Below are 21,492 nucleotides of genomic sequence, written 5' to 3' on the forward strand. Positions count from 1 at the left end.
TGCCCTTTTGGACGATACCTCATTTACTCTTCTTTCAGCCCTGTATCGAAGCGAAATGAACCCGCCCTTTCCCAGTCCTCTTCTGGGAGAAACAGAAACGGGGAAACATAGATGATTGGCATCTCTCACAGCCAATCGCGAAGCAGTGTTTGAAGCGGCGGGGATTCAACTGCCTGCTGCTACTTCGGAGCTTTTTTTGAGAAAATAAAGTCTTTTTTAAAACAAGGCTTGGATTCCTCCCCACCCTTCGTTCAGGTAGCTCCGTTTTTTGTTTTTTAGTTCTTAAAATGCTTTTAAAATTACAAGCGGGGGGGGGGAAGCCTCCATTAGTCAATTCGAAAGGACCAATCACCAGGAACTGGGGTGCGGACGGGAGGGCTTACTCAGCAGGAACCCGCATTTTCTGTTTGCATGGATCCATTTGCACACAGTTTAGTCCCTGCTCATTCCAGGTAATGCGGGTTCATTTGATCCTGGGTGGAACGGGGCTGGAACTGGGCTGGAACTGGGCTAAGTGACCATGCGTTTTCGCCCCTCCTGACCTTTGTATCTGAACGGCTATTATTATTATTATTTATTGATAATTTGATTTATCGGCCACCCTTTCCCAGCCAAGGCCAAGCTCACAGTGGCTAACATCATTCTAAAAACAGTTTAAAATCTTTCATATGACTACATGATTGCTTATGCTCGCCTGGGTTGGCTGTATTTGTACGGCTTGATCGTTCCTGGTGGTCTCTTTGCTTTCCAGTGGGAGACGACCAGGGACAACTGGTAGGGTTGTAGGGTTGCCAGGTGGTGGCGGGCAAACCCCCGCCAATCCACCTGGCTGCCCGCCGAGCAGCTGAGGGTCGGCGGGCAATGTGTGCACGCGCGCCTGCCACGCCACGTCACGTCCGGTTTACACCCGGAAGCGCCGCACTGCAATGGGCCTTTTACCACTCAAACTCCCAGTTTGAGTGGTAAAAGGCTCCTGCCAATGCGGCACTTCTGGGTGTAAACCGGAAGTGATGCAATTGCGTTGGGCGCAGCCGCGCGTGTGATCTTTGCCTCACCTCCGCCCCAAAAACCTCCTGCCGGAGGAGAGGGGCGATCCAGCAACCCTAACAACTGGATGTTCGGGTTGCAAAGAGAAGTGCTTATCACTGTATTCTTATTCCACCTACGCCGGCTCCTTATTCGCTTTGGCGCACGATTCAAACATACCCAAAGGACCACCTACTCCCTTATGAACTTGCCCAACCACTAGGGCCATCTTCAGAGGCCCTGCTTCGGGCGCCCCCACCTTCTCAGATCAGGTGTGTGACAAACGGGAGAGGGCCTTCTTGGTTGTGGCACCAAAACTCTGGAACTCTCCCCCCAGGGAGACTCGCCCGTCCCCTTCTGTTGCCGTCTTCTGCCAGTGAGTGAAGACTCCTTTGATCCTTCTGGCATTCCTTCGGTGAGCCCTCCAGTTAGGGTTGCCGACCTCGAGATACTCGCTCGACATCTCCTGCTATTACAAGTGATCTCCAGCCTGGAGAAAATGGCCGCTTTGGCAACTGGACACTAGGACATTGAAGCCCCTCCCCAAAACCCCTCTCCTCAGGCTCCGCCCCCCCAAACCTCCCACCGGTGGCAACCCTAGCCTTCCTACCCTGTTTTTAATTGTTGTTCTTATGTATGTGTGTTTTTTATCGTTTGTAGGCATATTTTAGCTTGGCTTTAATGGTTTGAGCAACATGTGCTGCCACCGCAGCACAAAGAATCTTCACAGTGTGGCTGAAGGAAAGCTGTGGCAGCCATTTTGTGGCTGGCCCCGCCTCCTGTGGCGGCCATTTTGTGACTGCCCCCACAATGCTGAGTCAGAATGCCAAAGGTGCTAGCAGGCTCAGAAAGCTCCCATCTTTCTACACGGTTCACATCTACTTGGCTCAAGATTTGAGCAGATCATGTTGTGTTGTTTACGCTCAGCGTTGCTTCCTCGGAGCCCCCGGCCGTCCCTTCGGGCTCCCTTCAGGGATGTGGCGACTTCTGAAACGTTTCCACCTATTGATGCTGTCCTTGGGTCTGCAAACCCGAGATTAGGGGCATTCCACACCTGGACACAAACGTTTTAGGTGGCAGGGGAAGGCGATGGGGGCAGGGAGAGAGAGACCCCCCCCCAAACCCATGACTCCAAATGGAATCTACAGGGTACTGGATACCCATGCCGGCTGGATGCCCATGCTGCGAAGGGCATATTTTGTGCATTAAATCAGGTAAAGGTACCACCTGTCAACGAAAACACAGTACCTGCCTGGCCTTGAGACATATTCTAGGATTGCCAATCTCCAGATGGGACCTGGAGACCCCCCCCCCAAATTACAGTTGACCTTGAGATGACAGAGATCAGTTCTCCAGGAGAAAATGTCTGCTTAGGATGGCAGATTCTGCAGCATCATACCTCTTCCCCCAGGCCCCATCCCAACCAGGAGCCGGCCACCCTAACATATTCTGACTGAGGGCTATGTACAGGGTTACCAACCTCCAGGTGGTGGCTGGATATCTCCCGCTATTACAAGTGATCTCCAGGTGACAGAGATCTGTTCAACTGGAGAAAAGGGCCACTTTGGAAGGTGGACTCTATACGGCATTATACCCAAGTCCCTCCCCTCCCCAAACCCCAACCTCTTCAGGCTCCACCCCCCAAAATATCCAGGTATTTTCTAACCTAGAGCTGGCAACACTAGCTACATACCTGAACCAAGATCAGGCAATAAATCCAGATCAATCCCTGGCATCTCCTGTTATAGGATCAGGTAGCAGGTGATGTGAAAGAAATCTCTGCCTGGGATTTTGGAGAACAGATATCAGTAAGCTTGACCGTCCAGTAGTCTGACACGGTACAAGGCAGCTTCTTATGTATGTGTTCAAATGTAGGTATTCTTATGTATAAACTTTAAAAGCCTCCAACTTAATCTTGCCCTGTGGAATCTTCCCCTTCCCCCCACCCATGACTTACACCGCATCATCCTCGCTCTCGGCGCAAAGCATGGTTTTGGAGCCGTCTCTCTGCACTATGCACATCAAACACTCGCGAGTCTTCCCTTCAGGAAGCTGAATATCTGGGGGGCAAAACAGAGAGGCACACAGGTCACTTATGCGTGGGTACTTTCACTCACATCCTCTCCCAGTCTGTCTCGGTTGGAGTTATGCATGAGTTTTCCGTCCATTAGAGGTGACCTCGCTGCCAGCCCTCACAAATCCCGGGACTTCCAGTCCCTCTCTTAGATCAATTCTTCCCTCTCCCCTGAGCTCATCCCAGGTGAAATCCCCATGGATAATGCAAAGCACGGGACACCCAAGCTTGGTTGCTATCACAGCCAGTTACAAAGCAGCATGTCCCGAGGCGGGGATTCCAATACTTCCTGCTTCCTCAGAGCTCTTTCTGAGCAGAAGAAAGGCTTTTTAAAACCAAGGCTTGGATTTCTCCTCCCACTTTCAGATTGCTCCGGTTTTTTTTTTTTTTTTTTTGTTCTTAAAATGCTTTTTAATGCAGCAGTTGGGTATTTTGGGGGGGGGATTTTCTCTCAATGTAAGCTCTACAGAGTACGCCAATTACAAAGCAGCATTTCAAGGGGCGGGGACTTGGTTTGAGCTTGGAGACTGCTGGTGCAGAGTTTCCCAACAGGAAAGTGTGGGTCCAGCCAGCAACGAACCTCAGGTAAAACTCCCATGCATAAACAACCACAAAGGAAGTAAGAAAGGGGTCTCAGAGCAAGATCCTGGAGCTCAGCGGCAAAACGCAAGATACACTTCGCACATGGAAGGCCCTGGGTCCAATCCTCAGTATCTCCATTTTGGAGCATCTCCCGTAGCACAGCCAAGAAACAGTTCAGCCTGCGACTCCAGGCCAAAATACACAATAAGTGTGACATGAGTCATAGTATCATAGACTCATAGAGTTGGAAGGGACCACCAGGGTCATCTAGTGCAACCCCCCACGCAATGCAGGAAACTCACAACTACCTCCCCCACACACACCCAGTGCCCAGAAGATGGCCAAGATGCCCCCCCTCCCATGAACTGCCCAAGCTCATAGAATCAGCATTGCTGACAGATGGCCATCTAGCCAGGAAGCCAGGGTTGCCATCCTCCAGTTGGGGCCCAGAGTTCTCCTGGAACGACAACCGACCTCAAGAGAACAGAGTTCAGTTCCCATGGGGGAAATGGCTGCTATGGAGGGTGGACTCTATGGCATTATACCCCGCTGAGGCCTCTCCCCTCCCCAGGCTCCATCCCCAAATCTCCACGAATTTCCTAACCTAGAGTTGGCAACCCTAGCACCTAACCTGACTTGCAGTGACACATAAGGTCAGGGGAAATTAGCTTTGAAGCATTCTATTGCTCCATTCAGCTTAGAAGTGCTACAGGGAGGGATTCAGGTTTCCCGTCGGTGTCAATTTCACCAGTGGAAACTGCCGCAGAGGAAGGGCAAAGGTTCCCTTGTGGGCATTTCCTCTGGGGAAAACAGCACAGGTCAGAAGCCTGAAGTCCCTCTTCCACTCTTGCAGGGCTCCCAAGCCAATGGAGGTGTTGAGGGTCTGCCCGCCAACGCCTCCTCGGATGAGAAAGAGACAGCATGCCAACCCCTCGGTCTCACAGCCCGATTTTTGAGGGTGAAACAAGCTCCAGGGTTGCCAGAGCCTTCGGAACGCCGGTAAAGGCGGGCTCGGGGGGAGGCGCCGGAGCGGCACTGTAGCGTGCGGTTGGCAGCTCAGCACCGGTCAAGTTCTGCCTGTGACCTGGAGTCACCACAGGATCAGGGCTGACCCGCACAGATGCTGCCCAGCTACTGATGAGTGGCACCTGTCTGTGGATTAGGGTTGCCAGGTCCCTCTTTGCCACTGGCGAGAGGTTTTTAGGGTGGAGCCATGGATAGCCCTCTCCTCCATGAACATGTCCACTCCCCTCTTAAAGCCTTCCAATTTGGCAGCCATCACCCCCCATCCTGGGGCAGGGAGTTCCACAATTAAACTATGCGTAGTCAGAATTATGCAAAATATAGAAGTCTCACCTCTGTTAGTCTCTTGCCATGAAACCCCAAAAGGGGTTGCCGTAAGTCGGCTGCGACTTAACGGCACTTTACACACACAATTTATTGTAGACAACAGAAATCCAACTTTTCTTGTTATACAAACTGAATTTCTCAGAACTGAATTTTAATATTTCTTTAGCATCCACAGGAAGGAGTAGAAAACTTCTTCCCAAATCCCCATAAGCAGAATTAAATGCCTTCTGTCTCTCTGAGCAGTTAGTAGGATAAAAATTAAACGCCCTGCCAAAACCAAATTAAAATGGGAGCATTTGATTTTCTACCCAGGAGTGGCATCAGCCAGCACCCGCCCCTCCATTTCAGGAGAAGAAAGAGACTTCCAAAACTGCCCTGAACTTTAGAGTTGTCAACTCCGGATTCAGAAATCCCTGGAGATTTGTGTGTGTGTGTGTGTGAAGCCTGGGGAGGGTGGGGTTTAAGGAGGGGAGGGACCTCTGTATGGTATAATGCCATATAGTCCACCTTCCAAAGCAGCCATTTTCTCCAGGAGCACTGGAATGAATGAATGAATGAATGAATAAGCAAGCTATCAATGTAGTGTGGAGATCAGTTGTAGTTCCAGGAGATCTCCAGCCCCCACCTGGAGATTGGCAACCCTATTTTCCCATCACTTGGAAAGGAAAGGGGGGGAACCAGCAAACCCCCTCCCCCAAGCAATCAGCTTGATGTGATCTTTATTTTAAAAAATTAAAATCTGCTTTTTGCTTAATGGTACCTACTGTTCATTAAACTATGTTGGAAGCGTTGATGAAAGTTACTAGTTTCAACATCCTTAGTAATTCAGCTTTGTCGTTGCTTTGCTCCAGATCAATGTCAGACTGAAACAATGGTGTAATTAATCAAGGGGCTATTATCCCACTTGTACATTTTTTTTTAATGTCTGTCTCAAAAATTAGCTTTTCACAAAAGGCTTCTGGAAGGCGCTCAGCAGTCTTAAGAATTATTAAATGTTAACTGCTGGGGGGTGAGCAGAGTCGGGTTGAATTGTGGTGGGTCAAGACGGGGAAAGCAGAGGAGATACGTAACGGGCATCACCTTTACGTAAAAAGAGCCCCGCTGGATCCGACCCAGAGGCTAATGAGGCCAGCATACAGTTCCATCACTGGCCTGCCAGATGTTTTCAGAAGGCCCAGAAGCAGGGTATGAAGGTATCAGACACTCACCCCCATGGTTTACACTGGTGGTAGGGTTGCGTGGTCCCTCTTCGCCACCAGTGGGAGGTTTTTGGGGTAGAGCCTAAAGAGGGTGGGGTTTGGGGAGGGGAGGGACTTCAATGCCATAGAGTCCAATTGCCAAAGTGGCCATTTTCTCCAGGGGAACTGATTTCAATCACCTGGAGATCAGTTGTAATAGCAGGAGATCTCCAGCTAGTACCTAGAGGTTGGCAACCTTATCTGGTAGTGGTGGACTGTGCCATCAAGTTGCAGCTGACTTATGGTGACCCCTCATGGGGTTTTCCAGGTAAGGAACATTCAGAGGTGGGTTGGCCATTGCCTGCCTCTGTGGATCAACCCTGGATGTCCTTGGTGGCCTCCCATCCGAGTACTAAACAGGGCCGACCCTGCTTAGCGTCTGAGATCTGTTGAGATCGGGCTAGCCTAAGCCGTTAATCTTGCCCGCGCTCTTCTTGCGATGGTGGGGTGCCAGCGTCCTTCTTGAGTCCCCCTCATTCAGGCTGGAAGTGCCTTCTTCTGAGTCCCCGTATAAAAGCTTCTGGCCATGCACAGAACTGACCTCTGCAAAGCCAGCCAAATGCCTCCATATGTTGGGCTCAAATATGCAGTGCAAGCAACTGATGGAATAATTGGGACCTCAGGGAAATGTCGCTGCTGCCTCCTCAGTTCCTTCTGCAGCCCCAAGAAAACAAGCTGCACAAATTCTGGCAGCCGCCCCAGAGATGCCCGGGAGACCGGGCGAAATTCAAATAAGGCCAACAGTGCTGAGAAGGGAGACCTGCAGCCAGGCTAGGGTTGCCAGGTCTCTCTTCGCAACTGGTGGGAGGTTTCTGGGGCGGAGCCTGAGGAGGGCAGGGTTTGGGGAGGGGATGACGCGGACTTCAATGCCATAGAGTCCAATAGCCAAAGCGGCCATTTTCTCCAGGGGAACTGATCTCTATCGGCTGGAGATCAGTTGTAACAGCAGGAGATCTCCAGCTAGCACTTGGAGGTTGGCAACCCTAGTTTGAGCTGCCCCTACAAAAATGGAGCAGCTTTGGCTGCCAGCTGCTGAGCAGTGATTTATTTTTTTACTTATGTTATTTATAGTCCTCCTTTCTCACTGGAACTCAAGGTGGATTAACCGTATGAGTCAATACAATCAACAGGATGGGACATTCAGTAAGCAATGCAATAGGGTTAGGCGTTGTAGAACTAACCAGAAGTCTAAAAAAACAGAAATGAAGCAAAGCAAAAGTCAACATGACGCAACATGAGAGCCAGCGTGGTGTAGTGGTTAAGAGCGGTGGTTTGGAGGGGTGGACTCTGATCTGGAGAACCCGGTTTGATTCCCCACTCCTCCACATGAGTGGCGGATGCTAATCCGGTGAACAGGTTGGTTTCCCCACTCTGACACACAAAGCCAGCTGGGTGACCTTGGGCTAGTCACTCTCTCTCAGCCCCACCTACCTCACAGGGTGTCTGACGTGGGGAGGGGAAGGGAAGGTGATTGGAAGCCACTTTGATTCTTCCTTGAGTGGCAGAGAAAGCCATCATAGAAATACCAACTCTTCTTCTAAAATGATGGCAAATTCCAAAGCAGGAGTTTACTTACATCAAACTATAGACAACGGTATAGCCCACAGTCTGTAATAGTTTATCCAAGTGACTTTGTGAATCATTTCTGACTGTGCAACCCTATTGCTCGTGGAGAAGAGCCCTCTTGAATAATCCAGTAAGCAGCGGACGGATAGCCTCGCAGTTGCCCCAGGCAACCCAAACAGCCGGGGCACTTTTTCTCCCTCATTCCTTCTCCTCGCACGGCGGCAGGTTCAGCTGTCGCTGAGCTCAGCTGCGTCGCTCACGCCATGTTTGGAAACATGCATGGTTTCCAGTGCCCCGTGTCGGGGCTGGAATGCAGCGGCGGCGGTGAGAAAGGCAGCCCTGCACCACCCCGCAAGCTGGCCCAAACTGGGTTTCAAACAGACATCCTTTGTGCTTGCAAAGTTTACACACTCCACCCTCCCAGCAAGATTGATATGGGGCCTTTGTTCTCGTTTCTCTCCCCAACCTAGGCTCTGGAGCTGGGGAAAACTGTTCTACATGGGAATATTACAACAATTATCAGTCTGTTGGTTCTTGTAGGTTATCCGGGCTGTGTGACCGTGGTCTTGGTATTTTCTTTCCTGACGTTTCGCCAGCAGCTGTGGCCGGCATCTTCAGAGGAGTAACACTGAAGGACAATGATTCAGCTCAACCCAACCCCTTTCTGACTATATATTACTCTTCCTACACACTTGACATTGAGAGACACTGTCCTTCAGTGTTATTCCTCTGAAGATGCTGGCCACAGCTGCTGGTGAAACGTCAGGAAAGAAAATACCAAGACCACGGTCACACAGCCCGGATAACCTACAAGAAACAATGAACTCTGACCATAAAAGCCTTCGACAATAATTATCAGTCTTTCAGGCTTAACTACGACCCGAGCCAGAAAGGTGAGAGAGGGTAGGGATGCCAGCCTCCAGGTGGGACCTGGGGATCCCCTGGAACTGCAGCTCATCTTCAGACAACAGAGATCCGTTCCCCTGGGTGCTTTGGAGGGTGGATTCTATGGCATCGTTCCCCACTGAGGTCCCTGTGTCCACCCCCCCTCCCCGGCTCCATCCCCAAGTCCCCAGGAGTTTCTCAACCTGGATTGGGGAACCCTACCCAGCGTGGTGTAGTGGTTAAGAACGGTGGTTTGGAGCGGTGGAGTCTGATCTGGAGAACCGGGTTTGATTCCCCACTCCTCCTCCACATGAGCGGCGTGGCGGAGGCTAATCTGGCGAACTGGATTTGTTTCTTCACAAAGCCAGCTGGGTGACCTCGGGCAAGTCACACTGTCTCAGCCCCACCTACCTCACAGGGTGTCTGTTGTAGGGAGGGGAAGAGAAGATGATTGTAAGCCGGTTTGAGTCTCCCTTAAGTGGTAGAGAAAGTCGGCACATAAAAACCAACTCTTCTTCTCATCCCCTGCTGGTGGCCAGGGGGGGGTGGAACAAGCAACTCTAAGAGAGGATATCTCCACAGAAGAATAATCCCCAGCGCTTTCACCTTTGTGGTTGTTTATAACTCTGCATAAAACGGGCTGTGCAATACCCCCCTCACACACACATTGTGGGTATCTTTGGTTTGGAATAAGGTGTGGCCAACCAGTTGGCCAATCTCTAGGTGGGTCTGGGCGATCTCCTACAACTACAACTGATCTTCAGACTATATGGAGTAGTTCTCCTGGAGAAATCAACTGCTTTGGAGGATGGAGTGCATGGCATACTAGGGTTGCCAACCTCCAGGTACTAGCTGGAGATCTCCTGCTATTACAACTGATCTTCAGCCAATGGAGATCAGTTCACCTGGAGAAAATGCCCAGCAATTGGACTTTATGGCATTGAAGTCCCTCCCCTCCCCAAACCCCACCCTCCTCAGGCTCCACCTCATAAACCTCACGCCGTTGGTGAAGAGGGACCTGGCAACCCTACATTATACCCTGCTGTGGTCCCTCCCCTCCCCAAACCCTCCCCTCCCCAGGCTCCATCCCCAAATCTCCAGGAGTTTCCCAATCCCAATTCCCCTTCCAGCAACCTCATCCAACGCAACCTGCCCTCTATTGCCCTGCTTCTACACCCACGGCCTGCTCTGCCCCCTTCCGCCAGCCTCCAGCCCTTATTTATTTAAAATATTTCTATCCTGCCTTTTGACAATGCTTTAAGCAGCTGAACAGTGCCCCTAGATCCCCTAACTGAGGTTGCCAACATCCAGGTGAGGCCTGGAGATTTCCTGGAATTACAAAACTCCAGACCACATAGATCACTTCCCCTGGAGAAAATGGCTGCTTTGGAGGCTGGATTCTATGGCATTATATCATGCGGAGGTTCCTCCCCTCTCCAAACCCCACCCTCCCCAGTCTCTGCCCCCAAACCTCCAGGAATTTCCTACCAGGAGTTGGCAACCCTACCCCTAACTCTCTTCCTCAGCCACTAACACATAGACTGGAGCCTGAGGGCTTGTATTGTTGCTAGGGTTGCCAGCTCCAGGTTGGGAAATACCTGGAGATTTTGGGGGTGGAGCCTGAGGAGGGCGGGGTTTGGGGAGGGGAGGGACTTCAATGCCACAGAGTCCACTCTCCAAAGCAGCCATTTTCTCCAGGTGAACTGATCTATCTCGGCTGGAGATCGGTTGTAATAGCAGGAGATCTCCAGCTAGTACCTGGAGGTTGGCAACCCTAGTTGTTGCCCCTAAGCTGAATTGACCTTTCATTTCCTTCACAGAAGCTGTACTGTCGGTGAGTATTCCATGATGGACTGCTCACGTTCAAGGGTCCCGATAACCCTCCAATCAGGACAATATAAATTGGATTTTTGCCAGCAAATCCAATCAAGGAGGAGAGTTATTTCCCCCAAATGCACCTGAGCTCCAGTTCTTGCCAGGGAGCAGCAAAATCTTATCCAGACATAAAGAATCGATATCCCGGAATCTGGACCCTGGCGACGCTTCGCGATGGACTGCAGAACTGTGGAGGGTCGCATTTTCTCTACTGGACGAGTTCAGAAATGAACTCCGGGGCTCATGAACCGGCCTTTCTGTTTGCAACATCTGTCCCTTTGCTGCCAGTTGTCCGTGAGAGAATGCAGACTCATCACGGTGGTACCACTCAGTGCGAGAACAACACATACACAAAGGCAGTGTGTGTGTGTGTGTGTGTGTGTGTGTGGCAGGGGAGATGTTATCTCTTGCAAAACAGAACAAAGAGCTACAGTTTGCAGGCCCGGTTCCGGTTTTTGAGGGGCCCTGGACAGACAGTTCCCAGAGACCCCCCATATCTTTCCACCCCCATCTGTGTGCCCCTGCCTACTTTTCCCCATGTATAGGGTTGCCAACCTCCAGGTACACATGAACACCTGAAGCTGCCTTATACGGAATCAGACCCTTGGTCCAACAAAGTCAGTATACTCTACTCAGACCGGCAGCGGCTCTCCAGGGTCTCAGGCAGGGGTCTTTCACATCACCTACTTGCCCAGTCCCTTTAACTGGAGATGCCTGGGATTGAACCTGGGACCTTCTGCATGCCAAGCAGATGCCCTGCTACCACTGAGCTATGGCTTCTATCCAGCTAGGTACTAGCTGGAGGTCTCCTGCTATTTCAACTGATCTCCAGCGGATAGAGATCAGTTCACCTGGAGAAAATGGCCGCTTTGGCAATTGGACTCTATGGCATTGAAGTCCTTCCCCTCCCCAGACCCTGCCCTCCTCAGGTTCTGCGCCAAAAGCCTCCCCCCAGTGGCGAAGAGGGACCTGGCAACCCTACCCATGCACAAGGCAAGTGAGAAGCAGAGATAGCTTGCATTGGCTTCCTCTGCAGAGTCTTCCCTGGTGGTCTCCCATCCAAGCCCTGACCCTGCTTAGCTGCCGAGATCTGTCAAGAGTGAGCTATACCACGTTGTCTTCCCTCCGTGGAATCCTCTGCCCATCACAACTTGTTCATGGTCTTTGTGGCTCACCCTTCCCTCTTTTCATTCTAGATAGGCTAGGAAGAAAGAGTGACTGGCCCAAGGTCATCCAGACGGGATCACGGACTATAGTGGATTCGGGTCTCCCAAGTAGTTGTTCAAAGCTCTAACCTCTACACTGGCTCCCAAACTGCCATTATTTGTTCACTCCGTTTTAAGGCATAGTCTGGTTTATTTTGTTTGCAACGGGCTATCAGTGTTTAAGGTTTCATTTTAGGCCCGATTTGGGATGTTTGCTTTAAACATAAGATGGAATTGCAGCAACTGGAGGTTATATGTGGACAGTTAAAGGGTGATTTTCTCCCTTTACATATAACTCCTTTCCTTCTTCTTTCCTCCTTCTTCAAGCTTATTGTCTAAGGCATTACATCTCACAAATAAGAAAGCTAATCTAAATTTATGGATTTCTAACCAGGAGCCCCGTGGCGCAGAGTGGTAAGCTGCAGTACTGCAGTCCACGTTCTGCTCATGACCTGAGTTCGATCCTGACGGAGGTCAGTTTCAGGTAGCCGGCTCAATGTTGACTCAGCCTTCCATCCTTCCAAGGTCGGTAAAATGAGTAACCAGCTTGCTGGGAGTAAAGGGAAGATGACTGGGGAAGGCAATGGCAAACCACCACGTAAACACAAAGTCTGCCTGGTAAACGTCGGGATGTGACATCACCCCATGGGTCAGGAATGACACGGTGCTTGTACAGGGGACCTTCACCTTTTTTTTTAACCAGTGGAAATAGGTTGGCAATGAGAAAGTTCTGTTAAAGGGTATCTGTTAAGGGGTATTATTTAGTAATTGTGCAATTATGATCATAAACAATAATGAAAAATAAGCAGTGACATTGGCTGGCAACAAAATGAAAAGCACAATTTAAGCCCCTTCTCCATGGGGATGGGTGGGGGTAGAAACCCCTGACAACTGACCTCTTATTCATAGATATCTAGAAAAAGCAGGATGGCCCTGATAGAACAGGAGTATTTTTTTAGGCCAGAAACACTGGAACAGATGGAAATTTGCAAGAAGAAGGGGCTTTGATGAATCAGATCTTGTCTGTTGGTTTTTGGTAAATTGCCCTGGGGTGATTGTGAAGAGTTTTGCCTGTGCATTCACAAACCAAAGCCACCAAAGGACAGAAGTGACAGGATAGGAAAAGTCCGGTGGAAAAGGTCCCCCATTTCCAGACACACCTGTTTGCCAACCAATCTTTGCCACCTGAAGGGGCCATTAACTTGCTCTGGAAAGAAGTAACAATTTTCAGAAAAACTGCACTTTGTACCCAACACCAAACATTGCCAGCCGTGAAATTCTACCCATCTACCCACCTCGACACTCGCGCCCTGTCTTGATGTCCCGGCAGTTGAATTTGATGTTGATGCGGCCGTCCATGTCGCGTCCCGAGTCGTCCTGGTAATAGACCAGGCTGCCGTCCACCCATAGGACAAACCAGTTCCTTTTCCAGCGCCGCAAAATAGAACCTGCAGAGGCCAGGAGAGAGGTGGGTAGGGCAAAGTGAAGGAAGAAGACCAGACAAGACGAGCAAGCGATATGCTAATCCACCTGCTCTTCTGCCAGCCCTTTAGGGAAGGTTACTGCACCGCTTTATTGAATCACACCTCCACAATCCTTTATTGAATCACACCTCCACAATCCTTCTGCCGAGCACTGCAGGGGAAAGGTTTGCTTTGTGTCCAAACAGAGGCCCCGATCCACTGAGAACATGCCCCGCACTATTCCTTTTCAAATGAGTGGGGATTGGGCAAGCGCTCTCCGTGATACCTCGTTTGTTTCAACGGGGTTTGTAGCGGGCATGTTCTTGGCGGATTGAGGATCTGCCGGATTGCTGACTTCACTTCCATGCTGCTTCATCTCTTATTCTGCCTTGTCTGCTAGATTTCTAAGACTCCAATGTCAAATACAGCCAGATTCTCTTTTAAGAAGACACAGAAAGGCTCAACACTGGACTGGATCGATGGGGAGGTGGAAGGAGAGAGAAATGTGCAAATGTTGTCTTTTAGAACAACAACAAGAAGAGTTGGTTTTTACATGCCGACTTTCTCTACCACTTCAGGGAGAATCAAACTGGTTTACAATCTCCTTCCCTTCCCCTCCCCACAACAGACACCCTGTGAGGTAGGTGGGGCTGAGAGAGTGTGACTAGCCCAAGGTCACCCAGCTGGCTTCATGTGGAGGAGTGGGGAAACAAACCCAGTTCACCAGATTAGTGTCCGCCGCTCATGTGGAGGAGTGGGGAATCAAACCTGGTTCTCCAGATCAGAGTCCACTGCTCCAAACCACCGCTCTTACTTCCAAGTTCTGGGTTGGCTAATTATGGTACTTTTGTCCGGTGCCAATATTGCCAGAACCACTCATTGAACTGTGATTAAAGCGTGGCTGTGTTAAGTCTTCATATAAATTAATTCCAAATAAAAGTGTATGCTTTAATTTCTATTTTTTTTAATGAACCTGCTTATGCTTTTTAAATATAAAGAACAGCCAGTCCAAAAGGTGGGATGTAATGTTTATGAAACACTTACTTTACCAGCAGTAATGGTGGATTGCAGACAGAAGAATGACTCATAAGCATCTTCTGGTAGAGACAGTAGAACCCTGAGCATTCTGATTTAAACAGCAAATAGAAATGAACAGGATTCTAGCCCTTCTTGTGTATAAAGTGCAACTGGCACATGACACCCCAGTAGTAGGGTTGCCAACCTCCAGGTAGTAGCTGGAGATCTCCTGCTATTACAACTGATCTCCAACTGACAGAGATCAGTTCCCCTGGAGAAAATGGCCACCTTGGCAATTGGAGTCTATGGCACTGAAGTCCCTCTCCTTCCCAAAACCCGCCCTCCTCAGACTCTGCCCCAAAAACCAAGAGGGACCTGGCAACCAGTAGAGTTTTCAAGGCAAGAGACTAACAGAGGTGGTTTGCCATTCCCTGCCTCTGCCCAGCAACCTTTGGTGGTCTCCCATCCAAGTACTAACCAGGGCCAGCCTGATTTAGCTTCAGAGATGTGACAAGATCGAGCTAGCCCGGGCCACCCAGGTCAATGCATAATTGTTTATCATCAAGTCACAGCCGATCTATGGCGACCCCGTAGGGTTTTCAAGGCAAAGAGACAAACAGAGGTGGTTTGCCATTGCCTGCCTCTGTGTAGTGACCCTGGAATTCTTTGGTGGTCTCCCATCCAAGTTCTAACCAGGGCCGACCCCTGCTTGGCTTCTGAGATCTGACGAGATCGAGCTAGCCTGGGCCATCCAGATCAGGGCTCTAGCCCTTATCAGGGATGGAAAATAAGCCCCCAAAATCAATTGGCAGCTTTTGCTAAATGTCTGAGAAAAAGAGGGTCCTTTGTGGGAGATTTTCATTTTGTACATTTCTCAGTCGGTTACCAGCATCTAGCCACGTCTCCCCTAAGGGGCATGGGAGGCCAACAAGGGGTAGGAAAGCCAAAGCAAATGGGGAGCAGAAAGTGAGGCCATCAGACAGAATGTAGGGAGAAGGACCAGTAGGGAGGGAAGGTGGTTTCTCCCCCAGTGAGACCTTGTGGGTTCCCCCTCTTGTGCCTTTCTCTAATATTCACAACCAACACCCTTTGATAATTCTAACTCTCACACATATAACATGTGTTTTTGGAACAGCCCACCTGGGCAACAGTTAGTGTTGCCAACCTCCAGGTAGGGCCTGGAGTTCTGCTATAATTTATAGCTGATGTGCAGACAACAGAAATCAGCTCCCCCGGAGAAAATGGCTGCCTTGGTGGGTGGACTCTGTGGCATTCTTACCCAGCTGAAGTTCCTTGCCTCCTCAGACTGCCCTCCCCAGGCTCCACCCCCAAACCTCCAGGAATTTTCCAACCCAGAGTTGGCAAACCTAGCAACAGTAGCCAGAGTGGCAATGCATAGGGTTGCCAACCTCCAGGTAGTAGCTGGAGATCTCTTGCTATTACAACTTCTCTCCAGCCAATAGAGATCAGCTCACCTGGAGGGGGAAAATGGCCGCTTTGGCAATTGGACTCTATGGCACTGAAGTCCCTCCCCTCACCAAACCCCGCTCACATTAGGCTCCGTCCCAAAAACCTCCTGCCGGTGGCAAAGAGGGACCTGGAAACCCTATATACAACTGATCTCCAGGCGACAAATCAGTTCCCCTGTAGAAAATGGCCGCTTTGGCAATTGGACTCTATGGCATTGAAGTCCCTCCCCTCCCCAAACCTCACCTCCTCAGGTATTTCCCAACCTGGAGCTGGCAACACTAGCAGTGCAGGTTAGTTGGGTGGTTGCAAAGTTATACGTTGAAAGAGAAAGTGGAAGCAACAGGTCAAAACACATTTAGGTGATGCAGAAGGGGAGCTGATCTGCATACCTGACGCATAATATTTGCATATCATGCTTATTCATAGCATCTGCTTAGCTGTAGCTGGTGCCAGCATTTGTCCTTATTCTAGGATATGGACGAAAGGCATCAAGTCAGCCCTTGATGCGAGCATTTAGCAGTCACGGATACATTATGAACTCATTTTATCAACAGGCTGCACAAAAATGCATATTTATACTGAGTCAGATCTGATTCCTTTTTAACTGGAGATGTCAGGGATTGAACCAGGGACCTTCTGCATGCCAAGCAGATGCTCTTCCACTGAGTTGCAGTCCTTCCCAGTCAAACACTCCATCAGGAACCAAATTAGGAAAATTAATATCCGAGCAGACCCTTCATCGCTCAAAAAACAAGCTCGCTAGGGTTGCCAACCTCCAGGCCTGGAATTACAACTGATCTCCAGAAAAAAAAGAAATCTGTTCCCCTATAGAAAATGGCTGCTTTGGAGGGTGGAGTCCATGGCAATATAGCCCACTGAAGTCCCTGCCCCCCTCAGGCCCTACCCACAAATTTCCAGGAATTTCCCAGCCTGGAGCTGGCAACCCTATGTCTCCTTCCATCCCATGCCACAAGCAATAGAGTTGCACAGTCAGAAATGATTCACAAAGTCACTTGGATAAGCTATTAGAGACTGTGGGCTATACTGCTGTCTATATGATGTAAGTAGTCTCCTGCTATGGAATTTGCCATCATTTTAGAAGGAGAAGAGTTGGTTTTTATATGCTGACTTTCTCTGCCACTCAAGGAAGAATCAAACTGGCTTACAATCACCTTCCCTTCCCCTCCCCACGTCAGACACCCTGTGAGGTAGGTGAGGCTGAGAGAGCGTGACTAGCCCAAGGTCACCCAGCTGGCTTTGTGTGTCAGAGTGGGGAAACCAACCCGGCTCACCAGATTAGCGTCCGCCACTCATGTAGAGGAGTGGGGAATCAAACCCGGTTCTCCAGATCAGAGTCCACTGCTCCAAACCACCGCTCTTAACCACTACACCACGCTGGCTCCCAAGAATCCAACTTACTCTGTCTCCAAAGCCAACCGCTCTTCAACAGGGCCATTTCGGTGGAGATGATTTCCCACAAATCTATGAAGGCAGAAGAATTTCCAAGGAAGAGAGAGAGAGCGAGGGAGAGAAAAACCAAACCAAGACAGGGTTAAGAAAATTAAAAACCAACTAGAGCATCTCTTCAGCTCCACTCACCAGCGCTCCCTGGAAACAACTAACGTGGGGATTTTCCACACGCATGCGAGATCCCCTCCGTAAATAAAGGTGGCTATTGGGGTCATTGGGACACTAAATATAGGCCCAAGTCTAGGCTAACCAGATTAAGAACACACACTCACACACACCAGATAATTCCCCTGGAATTATCTCTGTTATGTAAATTATCGCAGGAATGACGGGAAGAGAGAGAAATGGTAGCTACTTTTCCTGGCCTCCTTAATCTTCGTGGGATTTAGAGATTAGCCGTTGGCATCTACGTTTAACTGGAGCCATCCAGAACCTACCTGAAGCAAAGGGCCCCCTGCGGCGTTCCCTAAACGCCCTCGACTCCCAGCCCTCATTACCACAAGCCCCCTTGGGTTGCTTTGGCAGGAGGCCATGCCCAGATTCCCAGGCAACACCATCCGGCTGACGGAGACGAGCCGGCGGCGGCGGTGGAACAGAAGGAGAGTAAACACCCACCCACCTCTTCCCATTCAACAGCAGCTCTGCCGCGTAAATAAAAGGGGAAAAACGACGGGAAAACATATGATTTGCCTAATTCGCGTAGCCCGTGCGCTCAGCATGGTGCTTCTGAGCAGTGCAAACATGTGCCCACAGGCAAGGATGCCAGCCAATGCATAGGGCCCAGGTATCTCCAAGAGAAGGGGGGCTACCCTGCCAAGGCACCCCGGCTGGCTGAGAAAAGATTCCAAGCAGAAGGGGAAAAGAACGTGCAAAGATATGGGAGTCACTGGGCATGCCAGAAAATGCCCAATCCTAAATCAGAATAAACGAAGAGCTGTTTTCATGTGCATGAAGCAGGTGGGATTAAAAACAAGGGGGGAAACTCTACCGAGGACCCCAAAATCCCTTCCCACAGGCCAATTGTAGGGGAGGGTGTGATCTTATGTTCGCTTATTGGGGAGCCAGTCCCTTTAACTCCAGGACTGAGTTCAGATAGGGTTGTCAACACCCAGGTGGCACCTGGAGATCTCCAGGAATTAGAAGTGATCTCCAGATGACGAAGATCAGACTAAGGATCCCCAGGCTCCAGGGGTCAGTTCCCCTGGGGAAAATGGCTGCTTAGGAGGGTGGACTCTATGGCATTATACCCTGTTGAGGTCCCTCCCCTCCCCAAAACTCACCCTCCCCAGGCTTTACCCCCAAATCTCCAGTAATTTCCCAACCCAGAGCCGGCAACCCTAAATTCAGAGTAAAGGTGTATCAGATCAGTTACCCAGGCAGTATCTGGAGAGCCACCAAGCAAGATTCAAGAAAACAGCTGGCTGGAGGGGAGCGGAAAATGTGACTATCCTCAGCCCCATAAAATAGTAACAAGACACAGATTTACACGATCTCTCGCTCTCCCTCCCTGTTTTGACAGCGATAGAGGCAGCTTGCGTGAATGCACTCAAACTGCTTCCATCCCCACACTTCCTTTCCCAAACATTCACATTTAGTTCATATTCACTCTTTAAAAAAACCTGCAATAGCAAAACGACAGAAGTAGCGTCTAAGTTCTCCAGCTGCCGGCCACCAAGGCGACTGGGACCTCTACGAACCCTCTTTCCCTTGCTCCCTTTGAGATCATCACTGCTGCCCTAGCAGGAAACTCACGTTTCTCTACCCTGGATTCTCCCAGATCATTTCGCTGTAGGCTACCCGATTGTTACCAGATTCTTATGAGCCTCATCGACAGCTCCTCGTTTTCAGAAAGGTGCCTGGAAGAGGTCCAGCATCTCCTGGGACGGGGTCTGCTTGCAAACCAGGGCTCAGCATCCTCTGACGCTAAGCTCCATCCTGGGTACCATCCTGGGTACCAGAAACTCCTCTGCACCTGCCTGCATCTCCATCCCACCCTGGGCTGTCTCCCTCCCTCCCTTTTCAGCAGGCAAAAGCTCCTATTCCTCTTCCAACCCCTCCCCAGAGCAAAGTTACCCAGAGCAAAAAGAGGCCCCCCCATACTTTTACCTGGCAACACCCTCTGCCCCACTCACCCCCAGCAGAGCGCGGCCGGCTGTTCCCCTTTACGGTCAGGCGTGGGGCAGCACAGTCCAAGTCCAGGCAAGATGCAAACACCACCAGGCCCCCCCCTCCACGCCACCTCTGATTGGCACAGCATTCTGGGAGTTGTAGTTTGCAACCTGCCTGTCACTCTGGGTTTGGTAAGCAAAGGTACAGTCCCCAGAATGCAGAAGAACATTAATTCCTTGGGGGGGGGGGAGGTGTTTGCATGTTATTTTCCTTTCTCTCCCCCCCCCCTTCTTTATGCATTGCAGTTGTAGAAATGTCCCTTGAGCAGGTGAAGCTTGGCTTGGAAAGAGATCAGAGAACTGGGTTGCGCACCTTGGCCTCTTTGTCTCTCTTTCTTTGCAAACTCCGACGCTTCCAGCTTCGGGAATGCGCCAGGCTGTTCTCCGGCTGAGTAGCAGAGTTGCAGGGAGGGAGGGAGCCACAATCTGGGCATGTCCAACTGAAGTGTGCGGGGACCTCGCTGTGCATGTCATGTGGCTGTTTATTTTTAGTGATGCTCTTCAGCACGTCGGGGACGAAAATGATGCTCCGGTGTCTGGCTTCCGCGTTGCTCAAAGACAAAGTGATGCGCAGCAAACAAAAACACCCAAATTCCCAGGGACTCGCTGTCAAATATTTTCTCTCCTTATGTAAGAATCTGGGGAAGTGGAAAATTGGGACGCCAGATGAGCTAGGCACACGCATTACAAAGATAGCCCAGCACAACCCGGCCTTGTAATGAGATCCAAGAATCTCCCCATCACTGGCCAGCCTGGGTTTGTTGTGGGTTAGTCTTATTTTATTTGCCTTTCTCCAACATAGCTGGGCCTACTTCAGGCTGCAAAGCTACAATTAAAAATATAATCCAGTCAGCAAGGACCTAAAACTGTGTGGCTAAAAGTCCTTTCCAACAGAGCCAGGAGGTTTCCAGGCCTTACCTGGAGGTTGGTAAAGCTAGACAAAATGCACTAAATCAATAATAAATGGAACTATTGATGTGCTCCCCGATACTTCTTCAGACCTTGTTATGGATGGCCAAGGCTAGCCTGATCTTGTCATATCTTGAAACCCAAAGTACTTGGATGGGAGAAGAAGAAGAGTTGGTATTTAGATGCCGACTTTCTCTACCACTTAAGGGAGAATCAAACCAGCTTACAATCACCTTCCATTCCCCTCCCCACAACAGACACCCTGTGAGGTAGGTGGGGCTGAGAGAGCTCTAAGAGCTGTGACTAGCCCAGGGTCATCCAGCTAGCTTCCTGTGTAGGAGTGGGGAAACCAACCCGGTTCACCGAGACCACCAAGTCCAGGGTCGCTATGCAGAGGCAGGAAATGGCAAACCGCTTCTATATGTCATTGCCCTGACCTGGATGGCCCAGGCTAGCCCTATCTCACCACATCTCGAAACCTAAGCAGGGTTGACCCTGGTTAGTGCTTGGAGGGTGACCACCAAGGACGTCCAGGGTGGCTATGCTGAGGCAGGCAATGGCAAACCACCTCTGTTCTTGCCTTGAAAACCCTATAAGCTTGCCACGAGTCTTCTGCGACTTGATGGCGTTCTGTGTGTGTTAAGTGCCATTAAGTCGCCAGCGTGGTGTAGTGGTTATGAGCGGTGGTTTGGAGCAGTGGACTCTAATTTGGAGAATGGGGTTTGATTCCCCACTCCTCCACATGAGCGGCGGAGGCTAATCTGGTGAACCGGGTTGATTTCCCCATTCCTGCACATGAAGCCAGCTGGGTGACCTTGGGCTAGTCACAGCTCTTTTAGAGCTCTCTGAGCCCCACGTATTTCATGTACTTCACAGGGTGTCTGCAGTGGGGAAGGGAAGGAGATTTTAAGCTTGTTTGATTCTTTCTTAGGTGGTAGAGAAAGTCGGCATATACAAACCAACTCCTCCTTCTTCTTCTTCTTCCTCTTCTTCCTCCTCCTCCTCCTTGTGGCGATGGCACTTTGCACACATATCTAGTGCTGAAAGGTTCTTCAGACTGGGCATTCAATGTTGGATGCGAAATCCACTGCTGGAATTATGGCGGATGAGGCCGAAGTTCCTTATTTGCCGTTTCAGGTTCCTCAGAACTTACTTGACGCTTATATCCTAAACGCACAGTGGATGATTTCCAGT

The 21,492-nt window shown here is 50.2% G+C and overlaps 1 protein-coding gene across 1 annotated transcript in view; it reads right to left on the minus strand.

Annotated features, from left to right (window-relative positions):
- The window catches only part of PLEKHB1 (pleckstrin homology domain containing B1), a 34,589-nt gene extending 15,197 nt beyond the window's left edge, over positions 1–19,392 (minus strand). Inside the window, exons 1-4 of the mRNA XM_056858087.1 lie at positions 19,354–19,392; positions 17,171–17,233; positions 13,097–13,249; positions 2,984–3,086 (exon numbers count right to left, since the gene is read on the minus strand). Coding sequence (XP_056714065.1) covers positions 2,984–3,086; positions 13,097–13,249; positions 17,171–17,207 — 293 coding nt within the window. The 5' untranslated portion in view covers positions 17,208–17,233; positions 19,354–19,392. The remainder of the gene's footprint in view (positions 1–2,983; positions 3,087–13,096; positions 13,250–17,170; positions 17,234–19,353) is intronic.
- Positions 19,393–21,492: the final 2,100 nt, after the last annotated feature.

Source organism: Euleptes europaea, chromosome 12 (genome assembly GCF_029931775.1).
Source record: "Euleptes europaea isolate rEulEur1 chromosome 12, rEulEur1.hap1, whole genome shotgun sequence".
Taxonomy (NCBI): domain Eukaryota; kingdom Metazoa; phylum Chordata; class Lepidosauria; order Squamata; family Sphaerodactylidae; genus Euleptes; species Euleptes europaea.